This window comes from Pelodiscus sinensis, chromosome 4 (assembly GCF_049634645.1).
Source record: "Pelodiscus sinensis isolate JC-2024 chromosome 4, ASM4963464v1, whole genome shotgun sequence".
Taxonomy (NCBI): Eukaryota; Metazoa; Chordata; order Testudines; family Trionychidae; genus Pelodiscus; species Pelodiscus sinensis.
This window is the reverse complement of record NC_134714.1, coordinates 22076526-22089739: the sequence shown is the minus strand read 5'-3', so window position 1 is coordinate 22089739 and position 13214 is coordinate 22076526. Positions and strand designations below refer to the sequence as shown.

General features: G+C 42.4%; 1 protein-coding gene across 7 annotated transcripts in view; it reads left to right on the top strand.

Annotated features, from left to right (window-relative positions):
• TECPR2 (tectonin beta-propeller repeat containing 2) overlaps positions 1 to 13214 on the top strand; it is an 87756-nt gene that overhangs the window by 55589 nt on the left and 18953 nt on the right. For 6 of the 7 annotated variants that reach the window (XR_012903291.1, XM_075926541.1, XM_075926539.1 and 3 more), the window contains exon 17: positions 3262 to 3410. The exons of the other annotated variant lie outside the window; for it this stretch is intronic. Coding sequence is in view for 5 of the 6 variants with exons in the window: in XM_075926541.1 (XP_075782656.1) it covers positions 3262 to 3410 (149 nt within the window). In the remaining variant the exon portion in view is untranslated. The remainder of the gene's footprint in view (positions 1 to 3261; positions 3411 to 13214) is intronic. 7 annotated transcript variants of the gene reach the window in all.

Here is a 13214-nt window from a genome sequence, read left to right as displayed (position 1 = left end):
TTCAGCCTAACTGCATTGTTAGTTCATTCTTCCACTACTTAACACTGTACATGTCTTCCTAACACTAGAAAAAAACACAAATATTAGTTGTAATGGATACCATGGATATTTTTAAATGAAGTGAATATGATGCCTTCATATTGCTGGTATATGTAAGACTAGAACATGGTGTTTACTTGGTGGTGTTCGGATCCTTAACTCAATTTTTGTTTTATTGGAAAATAAAATGAAAATGTCCATACTTCATTCAAATCATTGCTCTGCGAGGGGCTGGGTTTGAGGGGTTCAATATGCAGGCTTTCCCAGGGAGAAAGGACTGTCCCAGTCCTCTCACCGCAGCAGCTTGGGGCCAGGTGAGAAGCACCTCTTGTGGCTACTGCAGCTCCAGCGGGCACAGTGGGGAGGGGAGGGGGAGATTCATGTCTCCTGGGTGGTCCAGGTTTGTCTGCTCCCTGCACTCTCCAGCAAGAGTGAAGAGTGCGGCAAACTGTGCACTTTCCCCTTGCTCCCTGAGAAAGGGGGACAGCCAGCAATGTTCCCATATGAATCGGGGGGGAGGGAAGGAAGTGGGGGAGAGCTTCTCTGACATCTCTACCCTCCCTAAAGAGTATCCAGGGAGTGGGAGGCTCGGGACTGGCTGCCTGGTGATTCTGCCTCTATTATGTATGATTTTATGAGAAGCAATCCCATTTCCCGGCACATCAATTTAGGGTATGTCTACACAGCAAAGTTATTTCGAAATAACAGGTGTTATTTCGAAATAACTTTACTAGCGTTTACACACCAAACCAGTATTTTGAAATTAATTCAAAATAGCGGTGCTCTTATTTCGAATTTGGTAAACCTCATTCCACGAGGAATAATGCCAAATTCGAAATAGCTATTTTGAAATACGTGCTGTGTAGACACTTGTATCAAAATAGGGGGCCTCCAGTCTCCCCAGGGTGCCCTGGTGGCCACTCCAGCCTCAACCAAAAGCACTCCTCTCCTTTCCCCCTCACCGGAGCCCTTAAAGGGTTTGACTCTGGCCACAGTGCCTGTGCCAGCTCCAACCCTGCCAGCCCAGAGCCAGCAGTCACTGCCCTGACCCAGTGGCCCCAAAACATGAGCCAGCAAGCCACTAGCAGCTAGCCCTCCACCGCTCCCCAGGAGCAGTCTGCCAGCTCCCAGGAGCCTGCCAGGGCCCAGAGAAGGCAGGTGCTTTCCTGGTGCAGGGTGGATATCATAGACCTTATTCAGGTTTGGGGGAGATTCCCCCAATGTCCATGATCTCCGCACTAGACAGAGGAACGCGGCCATCTATGGCAGCATAGCTGCCAGTCTGGCTACCTAAGGCCACATGCGAACCCAGGAGCAGGTTTGTATGACAATCGAGTTGGTCCGGCGAGACCCCCAACCCTGAGCTCTGAGCTTCCCCTCCCCTTTCCAGCTCCCTCCTCCCAGGTTTCCCCCTCCCCTCTCCCACCCTCTCTTCTCCCACCTCCTTTCCCCAGTCTCACCAGAGTTTCATTCTCCCTCCTCCCCCTCCCCTCCAGTTAAATAAAGAGAGTTTCTGTTCATGAAATACATGTATTTTATTTGACATCAGGAAGGAGGGTTAGGGAGGGGTAAGTGGAAGGACGTGAGGGAGGAATGAGGCACAAGCCCTCAGTGGGGCAGACCAGGGAGGCTCTTAGTGCTCCTCAGGGTGGAAGCTCTCCCGCAGGGCCTCCTGGATACTGATAGCCCCCCGATGGACCTCCCAGATGGCAGCCTGCAGAAAGTGCAGCCAGGCTCACAGCAATGCATCTAGGAGAAGCACCAGAGTGCCCAGGGGCAGCTCTGGCTCCATGTTGCAGAGTACCGTGGTGTCCCGAGTGAGGGCAACCAGAGCACGCAGAGACAAAATGCTTTGCTGTCCCTCATCGAGGTAGGCAAGCAAGCAGGAAAAGCTGAGAACTGGCTGCCCGGGGGGGTCCCTTTAAGCACAGGCCTCAGATACTTTGTGTGGCTGCTGCCTGAGGCTAACTCCTGACCTGATGCCCTGCCCGACCTGGTTCCGGCCGGCCTTAAATGCAATTCAGCGTCCACTCACTGTGGACGCACTATTTTGAAATAGCAAAACCCTTATTTTGCTTTGAGTTATTATAAGAGGAAGCTGTATGCCAAATTTGGTGGTTCTAGCTCTTAGGCTATGTCTAGACTGCAGGCTTCTTTCGAAAGAAGCTCTTTCGAAAGATCGCGTCTAGACTGCAGGCGGATCTTTCAAAAGAGCAATCCGCTTTTTCGAAAGAGAGCACCCAGTGAGTCTGGATGCTCTCTTTCGAGGAAGCCCTATTTACATTGAAGAACGCCTTCTTTCGAAAGAGGAACTTTCGAAAGAAGGCGTTCTTCCTCGTGAAACGAGGTTTACCGCCATCGAAAGAAAAGCCGCGTTCTTTCGAAATTATTTCGAAAGAACGCGGCTTGAGTCTGGATGCAGGGGAAGTTTTTTCGGGAAAAGGCTACTTTTCCCGAAAAAACCCCTGAGTCTGGACACAGCCCTACTGAATAGGAGGAGTTCTTGAACAAACAGGCTGACTAATTCAGACAAACTCTCTCAAATATATAGTAGATTAAAGCATTACAGTTTTTTTGTGACCACTATAAAATTAAGCAAGTTATGTGACACAAATAGAGAGCTTGCAAATACATTTTCTGCTCACCACAAGTAATAAAGATTCCCTTAGCAACCCTTGAAATACCTACCACCTTTAGCATAACCTTTGGGATCCTCATTGCTGGCATGTATTTATAGACCTAGATCATTAAGTTTCTAGCTGACCAGCTACAGAACAGAGTTTTTTACTTTAGGTCAAGTGAAATTTTTTCTCTCTCTAAGCATAGAAAATTTATATTACTCCTTGCTGACGATAATCATTTAAATTGCATTGTTCTCTAGTAGCAGTGATGGAACATGATGCATTGTCAAAATGTTGTTTATCCATGGCAGGATATGGCACAAAATAGCCATTTTAGACAGATGAGAAAAAATAGCTTGACTAAATACACAAAATGTAAATGAGATCATATTTTCCCTCCGTTTGCTTTATAGTTATACTGGAGTTGAATGCAAATGTTCCTTCCTTTTACCAAAATGTGTGAATTATGTTGATCACTTTTTTCTGAACATTATTTTTTTTAAATATTGCTGTAAAAACAAACTGCAAGTTATATAATTTAGATTGTATGAGGAATAAAAAAAAGATAATGCCAAATTAACAACAATCTTTTCCTCATTAGGAGCTATAAAATTGATCAGTTTGGCATGTGGAAATCAGCACATTTGGGCCTGTGATACTAGTGGTGGCGTTTACTTCCGAGTAGGAACTCAGCCTCTAAACCCAAGTTTAATGCTTCCTGCATGGATAATGATTGAGCCACCTATACAGGTAAAACACTCAATCATAACTTTTTTGTACATGTGGTAATTTTGTGATTTGCCTTGAAAATCAAGGAATTTCAACACGTCTGAAAAGATGCCAGATGAGGACCCCCAAAACTGTTGATTTCAGAATATAAAAATTGTCATACTGGATCAGATTGATGGTCCATCTAGCTCAGTATCCTGTTTTTGAGAGTGGCAGTACTAGATTTTTAAGGGCATTTACAGAACAGGGAAATGGAGTGATCCAACCATGTCTTCCCCTCTCAGCTTCTGGCAGTCAGATTTATGGTCACCACGAAACGTTTGATTGCATACCTGGCCATCTGCGCTCATAGCTATCAATAGATTTTTCCTCCATAATATTACCCAGTTTTTTTCAACCCAATTGTACTTTTCGCCATCACACATTCCATGGCAATGAGTTCCATAAGTTAAGTGTGCATGGTGTGAAAAAATACTTTCTTTTGTCTGTTAAATCTGTTGCCTGTTAATTTTGTCATGTGACCTCTGGTTTTTGTATTGTGGGAAAGGAAAGATAACACTTTTTTCCCCACACCGTTCATAATTTTATAGATTCCTATTTTATCCCCTCTTAGTTTCTTTTCTAAACTGAATGTCCATAATCTTTTTAGTCTCTACCCATATGGAAACCATTCTAGACCCTTGATTATCTTTGTTGCCCTTCTTTGAATCTTTTTCATGTTCCAATATTTCCTTTTTAAGTTAGGGCAAGCTGAACTGGACACAGTCTTTAAAGTGTGGATGCACCAATCATTTATATGGTGGCATTATATTTGTTGTCTTTTCTATCTCTTTCCTATATTAGTTCCTAAAAGTCTGTTAGCCTTTTTGATATCTACTGTGCCTTAAGCAGAAGTTTTCGGAGAACTATCCATAGTGATGCCAAGATCATTAATTGCATGGTAACAGCTAATTTAACTCCCCCCCCCTCGCACCGCATCTGCCATTTTGTTGCCTAGTCACCTATTTATTTGAGATTCCTCCTGTAACTCTTCACAGTCATCTTTGGAATTATCTTGAATAACTTTGTATCCTCTTCAAACTTTGATACCTAATGGTCTGAAAAAGGGAATGAACAGTTAATGACCATGTGGAGAAACACAGGTCTCAGTAGAGACCTTGAGGGTTCCTGCTGTTCACCTCTCACCATTGTGAAAACTGATCATTTATTCCTACCTTTGTTTCCAATCTTTTAACTAGTTATTGATCCATAGAAGGACTTTCCCTCTTATCCCATGACATCTTACTTGGCTTAAGAGCCTTTGATGAGGGACTTAGTCAAGGCTTTCTGAAAAGCCAATATTTTATATTGATTGGGTCACCCTTACCCATGTGTTGTTTGACCCTGGCAAAGAATTCTATTAGATTGATGAGGCATGGCTTCCCGTTACAAAAGCCACATTGACTCTTCCCCAACAAATCGTATACATCTATGTGTTTGATAATTCTGTTAATTTCTGTAGTTTCTGTTGATTTGCCCAGTGCTGAAGCTAAACTCGCTGGTCTGCAATTTCCTGGCTTAAATGTTTTAAGTCCTAGATCTTGGAATGCTACAAAACTTCTTGGAGTTTGTTAGAGATAGTAACTTATTCTGAAAATGGTGTTCTTCCTGTTCAATACCCCACATAATTTGTGTAACACTTTTTTAATTAAAGAACTATTGCAAAGCTCTTAAAAGGTTTTCTGTCTTTACTAAAATAAAGCAGCTTTGTTGATAAAATCTGCAATACTCATATAATAGAACCAAGATTTGAATACTTACCAGATATCTGTATCTGTTAAATACAGCACTAATGTATAATTATTTGTTTTGAGTACCATTTGCTTGGGCAGAGGATGGAAAGTAGTATAAAATTACACAAGGATAACATTTGAGGGGTAGGAATATTTGGGAGTCTTGTTTCTTTTTAATTTGTTAGTAGAACAATAAGTGGCTAATGAGAAGTTCTCACTGGGAGAACCACAAACTTCCAGTCACATTAAAATATTCAAGAGACTATAATGTTGTTAAAGTATATGCTGAAAAAAATCATACTATAGAATGATGTTAAATCACAGCCTGTATTATTATTAGTTTGTTGTTTTCACATTAATCCTTTTTTAGCTTTGTTTATCTCATGATAGCCAGCTCTCCCTTCCTCTGGGAACAAGTGATGGCAGTAAAAGGGGAGATGCAACCAAGAAATGCGTCACTGAATTGCCCCGTATCCTTGACTGCTTAGGGTCAATGGATGTGAGCTTCACCAGTGCTCACTTTTTGAAGAGGAAGATGTTTTTCAAAGGAGATGGGCAGATCAGTAAGTCACCACCAACTGTCCTTTGAGCAATGACTATAGCAATAGGATAAACTTAAAAAACAACAAATAGTCTGGTAGCACTTTAAAAACTAACAAAACATGTAGATGGTCGTATGAGCTTTCATGGGTACAGCTCACTTCTTCAGATGACCAGAGTGTTGGATGTCCAGAACTGCACTCTGGTCATCTGAAGAAGTGGGCTCTGCCCACGAAAGCTCATGATACTATCTACATGTTTTGTTAAGTTTAAAGTGCTACCAGACTATTCGTTGTTTTTTTAAGTTTATCCTGTACAGACTAACTTGGCTCCCCCCTGAAGCTTTTATAGCAATAGGAGTTAGAGTATGTCAATTGCCCTTCAAAGTTGCTGCAGAAGGTTCATTAGGACTGTCATAAATAGGAGCTGCTAAGGAGAGTCTGACTTACCTGAAGAGTGAGGAAAGGGTTAAGCAATTGGAGATGCACCTAGGGATGGGATTTGGGCAGTCAGCTAGTAAACATGCAGCTAAGAATTTCAAACCAGGAAAGAGGAGTTTTTCTTTCTCTCTTCTTTGAGATCAGAGCAGTTTCTCCCAGGTATGGAGGGAGATGCTCGCTCTCTCCAAGAATGGACTTCTTGAAATGTGTAAGGAGGGAAAAGTTTAGATCGTCCATCAGACTTTATTGTTTTCCTTGTTTGGAAATTGTCTGAGCTGGCTAATTGTTTTTCTGTTTTGTAATTAAGGATTTCAGCCGAGGGATTTCCCCTGAGTCTAAGTCACTTCATTGCTATTTAACCAGTCACCTATTATGCTTGCAACAGTACCTTTGTTTTGATAAAAGTATTCCTTTTGTTTTAATTAACCAGTATGGGTTGATTGTTGTGTCCTGAAGTTTACATGCCTAGTTACCCGGGCAGAGTACATTATTCTCTGGGATTCCCTCTGTTTGTTTTCCCCATTCCAAGCAAAACGGAGGTTGGAGATGGGAAGGAGAGCTTTATCTTAGGGAGGGGATTTCCAAATGACCTCTTCCCTGGAAAAGGGTTTATTTTATACTTTCTTTTAGTCACTCGGGTGGTAGGGTTGCCAGGTGTCCGGTTTTGAACCAGACAGTCTGCTATTTGAGCTTTCTGTCCGGGAAACAAATTCAGAAAATACAAGACATGTAAATGTCTTGTATTTTCTAATTAAGTAAGTTTTATTATCATCATGAGTATCAGTACGTAGTTGTTTACTGCCTGGCTGGTAGACACACTCACACTGCGTGAGCGTGTCTACCAACCAAGCAGTACACAACTACACAGTAGAGAGGAGGGGGGCGGGGCTGGGGCGGAATGGAATCCCTGGGGCCAGACTTGCCCATGCACCCTGCTGGGACTGTGTGTGGGATGGGCAGCACCCCGGGCCAGCCCCGCTCCCCACCAGCTGGTTCCTCCCCTCCCGACCAGCCCTGCTTCCTGCCGGCCAATCCTGCTCCTCCTGGCCAGTTCCCCCCGGCCAGCCCTGCTCTCCCCACAATCCCCTCCTGGCTAGTCCTGCTTCCCGCTGGCCATTCCCCCAGCCGCCCTCCCACCCTCCAACCTCCTCCTGGCCAGTCCTGCTCCTCTCCCAGTTGGTCATTGCCCCCCCCCCCCATCTGAGATCAACTGTGTCTGGTATTTTTTTGAAATGATCTGGTAACCCTATTGGGTGGTGGCAGCAAGGGACCAGTCTTTTGTCTTTTTTGGATCTCAGGGAGACTGAGGTTGAACAAGTTTATCTCAGAGGCTGTGTCTAGACTACATCTCTCTGTCAACATGTAGATTAGGCACGTCGAAATTGCTAATGAAGCAGGGATTTAAATATCCTGCACTTAATTAGCATAAACATGGCCGCCGCTTTTTTCTAAACAGCAGTGTAGACACGGATCTGTCGAAAATAAACCCTTTTTCGACAGATCCTGTATTCCTTAAAAAATGAGGTTTACCGGATGTCGAAAAAGGGTTTATTTTCAACAGATTTGCATCTAGACTGCCTTTTTTCCGAAAAAGCGCCATTTAGAAAAAAAGTGGCAGCCATGTTTATGCTAATGAAGCACAGGATATTTAAATCCCTGCTTCATTAGCAATTTCGAATGCCTAATCTACATCCCTCTGTTGACAGAGGGATGCAGTCTAGACATAGCCTGGGAGTCACTGAGACTCGTTTTGCAGTTTATTTTACTAGCCGCTCTCCCTACCGCCCCATCTCTGCAGTCGGAGTGTCAGGTTGGGAAATTGAGCCATGACATAATCAGTGATAGGCATAGTTTCTGCCTAGAGACTATGTAGAAATTGAAAAAAATACCAATTATGGGCTTTTCCCATAGGCAAAATTACTTAAAATAAAAACAAAAATTGAAAAGCACTACCAGTTTTCTACTTTGAGCTTTCCAACAGAGAAAATATCAAATTTAAAGAAACTTCTGACAATCCATTAGCTTGAATAAGGCTGTATGTTGAGTTATTTGCTACGGTTTCCAAAGCATCTGTATGACAGTGTTTTCCCATCAGATGTAGTGTTTCCAGCTGATAACTTTCATATACCCAGAGCAATGTAGTTCTTTCATGTCCTCTTATTAAATATACAATGCTGAAATTTGGTAAGTCAGTATCAAAGGACAAAAATTCAAATGATTTCTTGCAGGGAAAATGAAAACTTATTAGTTCCATAATAGTCTTGAGGCAATTTCAGGACATTAGATCATGTAATTACAAAAGTATTAAAAGGGCAATTATTCTTGCACATTATCAAGACTAGTGATAGAAATGTAGCCGTGTTAGTCTGGTGTAGCTGAAACAAAAAACAGGACTATGTAGCACTTTAAAGACTAACAAGATGGTTTAATAGGTGATGAGCTTTCGTGGGCCAGACCCACTTCCTCAGATCAAATAGTGGAAGAAAATTGTCACAACCATATATACCAAAGGATACAATTTTAAAAAATGAACACATATGAAAAGGACAAATCAAATTTCAGAACAGAAGGAGGATGGGGGGGGGGGTAAATGTCTGTGAGCTAATGATATTAGAGGTGATAATTGGGAAAGCTATCTTTGTAATGGGTAAGATAAATAGCGTCTTTATTCAAACTTGAGTGTAAAGTGTTAAATTTAAGCATGAATAACAGTTCAGAGGATTCTCTTTCAAGTGAAGTCTTAAAAGGCCTTTGAAGCAGTATGCAGATAATCAAGTCGTTGAGACAATGTCCTTTCTGGTTGAAATGGCAAGAAACTGTTTTTTCTTTGTGAACCAGTCTGATATCGGTTTTGTGGGCATTGATCCTTTGGCGAAGTGTCTGAGACGTTTGTCCAATGTACATAGCAGACGGACACTTTTGGCACGATAGCATAAATTATATTTCTGGATGCGCTGGAATATGTGTTCTTGATCTTATAACTCACTTGGTTAGGTCCAATAATGGTATCAGCAGAATGAATATGTGGACAAAGCTGGCAACGGGGTTTGTTGTAAGGGAAGGTACCAGGGTTGGTATTAGTGTGGTATGTCCTGTGGTTGTTGGTAAGAATCATCTTGAGGTTAGGTGGTTGTCTATAGGAGACTATGGGTCTGTCTCCCAGAGCCCCTCGGAGTTTAGTATCCTGTTCCAGTATAGGCTGTAGTTTATTGATAATGTGTTGCACAGGTTTAAGTTGGGGGCTGTAGGTGATGACAAGTGGTGTTCTATTGTTGGTTTTCTTGGGTCTGTCTTGAAGTAATTGGTTTCTAGGTATTCGTCTGTCTCTTTTCAATTTGCTTTTTTATTTCTCAGGGTGGGTAGAGATGCTTGGTAGAGAATGCTTGGTAGAGATCCTGAAGTTTCTGGTCTCTGTCAGTGGGATTAGAGCAGATGCGGTTGTATCGAAGGGCTTGGCTATAGATGATGGATCGTATGGTGTATTCTGGATGGGAGCTGGAAGCATGTAGGTAACTGTATGAGTCAGTGGGTTTTCTGTAGAGAGTGGTGTCTAATTATCAAGACTGTATGCAAAATAAGAAAATACCTAAACTTGATTTCCACATGGTAATATTGCAATTGACAAGCAAATGTAACAAATCAATGACTGATTACTGAATCGCTCAGGGAATAATACCTCGTTTACTATAAGATGCTCCTTAGTTGATATTTGTCCCTTAATTATAATGCTGCATTACTGTATATTCATAGCTGCAAGAGTATTGTCAGAAATATTTATGAACAGTTCAATTACATTTTCTGCTTAAAGAAAAAAATCAAAAGGCAAAACTGCATTTCAGTTGCTTAAGGTACAGAAGCTCTCTCAAAATATAGAATTGTGTAATTAGTTTTAAACTTAGATCTTTCTTCAATGTCAAAAATATGATCTTCTGTATTCCAGATCTCATGACTCATGTAGTGCCTATAAACTACTCCAGGGTCCGTTTTAACAGTGTCAGTCCTTGGTAGCTGTGCTATGATAGCATTCTGTATATATCAGTATTCAAGCAGTTTCATAAGCTGTATTCAGAAATAATGCAGTCTTGATAAAGACTTCAATCAAAACAAAATTAGCTAACCAAATCCCTCCTCTCACCTTTGTTAGAAGCACTCTGATTAAATCATCTAAAACTGATATGTAAGCATTCCTGTTCTCTTCATCTCTCCATCCTCTTCCCCTCTTTGTCCTCTTCCCTACAGTCTGGACAAGGATTGCAGTGATTTTTTCATGTAAAAAAAGGTATGCTGTATCATCTTGTTTCATTCTTTCCTGTCTTATATTAGAATTATGGTTAGTAAGAAGACTTAGATTAAGTGCTGTAAAATTGGGAACAGTGTTTTTCTAGACTTCTGGCTGTTCCATTTAATAGTTTCTGCAATTCTAAACATCACAAAATATGTTTAAAACTATCAATGATTCTCTTGCCCTAGGGTGAGCTGCTATATAGCACCATTGACGGATCAAAAATCGCTTTGTGGTATGATTTGACTATAGCAAATACAGAGAGCCTTTCATTTTATTGCATTATATACAATACAAAAGAACTCTACGCTATATCATGTGTTCAGATGTTGTGTTATATAATGTTCATGAAATATAAATACAAAGGTAGTGCTTCCAAGTCTCACACACTAAAAAAATAAAAATAAAGTAGACACAGAATTACAAAAATAGAGAAAAAGCAATTCACCCACTAATCTGTACTCTGCTTTATAACAAAGACCTTATGGAGAGAAGAAGGTGGAATGAAGTTATATATTTAAACAGGTTTTTTTGTTTTTGCTTTGTTTTTTAATTCTATGGCTATCATTGAAGGGAAAGGATTTACTTAGATGGCTACTGTTTGACTATTTGGTGTAACTGCCATTCACTCTCTTTAATGAGCAGATCCGTACTGTTGAAGTTCATGCAATTGGCTGTAAATCATCTTTTTCTACTCTGAATTTGTGAAGCCTGAAAATTTTTCTCCATTTCCTCTAAGCAGTCTATTTCGAACAATCTTAAGCTCCTTGTGGCAAGTTCTGCTTGTACTGTACCTAACACAATTGGTTGTTTGAGTGATGTCCCCGTGGGTGCTCCACTGTTGGTCTATGCCTACACTGCAGACTTCTTGCACAAGAACTGTTTTGTGCAAGAATTCTTGCCCAAAAGGTCTTGTGCAAGAGCGCGTCTACACTGCCATTTGCTTTTGCGCAAGTGTGTCCATGGGAGTGTGGATGATCTCTTGCTCAAGAAAGCTCTGATGGCCATTTTAGCCATAGGGGTTTCTTGCGTAAGAAATCCCTGTTGCCCAGCCACACTGCCTTCTTGCGCAAGAGGGCTTATTCTTTCTGGGGAGAGGAATAACTCTTGTGCAAGAAACCCTCTGTTCCGATGCTTTACTGTAAATTTACTTGCGCAAGAATGCGCATGCAGTGTAGATGCTCTGCAAGCTTTTGCACAAGAACAGCTGTTCTTGTGCAAGAAGTCTGCCGTGTAGACATAGCCTTGGTGTCTGGTTGTCCCGGCACTTTTCCCTAGCAAATTGGAGTTTTCCCTAGCAGTAGTTGGTCAGACCATGCATGCACAGTAGGCTCCTCATGCCATTAGTGCTCTTGTATTTGCACACACAGTCCAGCTCCCTCCAGTTCCTTTGTTACCGCCCTCGGTCGCAGATGGAGCAAGCGCCTCTCTTCACAGAATCTAGTCAGAAGAATTGTTCATAGTTAATTAGAATCCTATTAGAGTAAAGTTATAGTCAGTAGTTAGATAGTTGTTGTCTTTTTCTTTCTCTGTTTGGCTTTTTTAAAAAAACCAAAACCTAAAGAAATGGAACAGTAGTTTGATGAAATCCTGCCGTTACTACAGATATCATGCCAGGCTCGCCTGGTTTTAAAAAATGCGACACATCGCAAGCCCATGTCTGCGCCAGACAGGCACTCTTCATCTATCAAGTGCCTTGGGGAAGCACCTATACCACAGAAGTGCCCCCATTGCTCTAAACTGACTGCTAGAGCGTGACGAGACAGGGAGATGCAGTTCTGCATGCTTCTGTTCGACAAGGCCCTTCAACCAGCAGACATGCCTTCTACACCTTGCTCAGACCCAGTCAGGGCCAAGAAATGTAGAGCCACTTCCCCTTGTTCAGGCTCTTTAGCTGAGAAAAGGGCCTCACCAGCGTGGTCTTCACCGACAAATTCATCCACCAGGGTCAGCGTCGGTGATAAGCCGGGGACATCAGGCACCAGTTCCTCCCGCTCTAAGGATGCCTCACAAATCAAATCATGGCACTGCCAGCACCGTCCACTACAACTGCCATACCAGCACCGAAATTGGCACCAACACGAATGCTGACCATGTCACTGGCCACTACAAGATCTCCAGAGCCGGAGACACAATCCCCGCTAAAGCACCACTGGCACTGAATGAACCACCGGCACTGTCTATGGCCCGTTCAAAGACTAATAAAGAGACACCGAGGTCCCCTATCCTGGCACGGATATCTTGCTCTCTGGTGCTGTCTTCACTGGCACCTCCTTCACTGGCTCCGATGTATGCTACCAATCAGGATACACATACCCATAGAAGACACTATAGATAAGTCTTCCTCCCTCCTCTTCCTCCCCCCCCCCCACTCTCTGGTGCCATACTATATATCTACTCGTGATGCGCCACATCGGCACTGATCATTATCTCCTCCTGCTTCCTCAAGAGGTTCGGTATAATCCCCAGATCTCTGACATTACCAGCACACTCAACCTTTTATGAAGATGGCAGGAGTATCTTCTCCTTTAGACACTCTTCCCCCACATGGTCTTACTGTGAGTACCACAGATGCAGACACTACCATGATCCTCTGCCCCATTGGGGTACACTATATTGTTACTCACCTATCTACCATAGGCACTGGTCTCTATGCTGTTACTGACCCGTGTCTAGCTGCCATTAGACAACTTCTTCTATCCCAGCTTGTAAACTCCCTGCCACTTCACCTCCTCAGAGCACCTCTCCTCCTCACCAACAACCTGAACTTGAGGAAGGACAACTGTCTGAA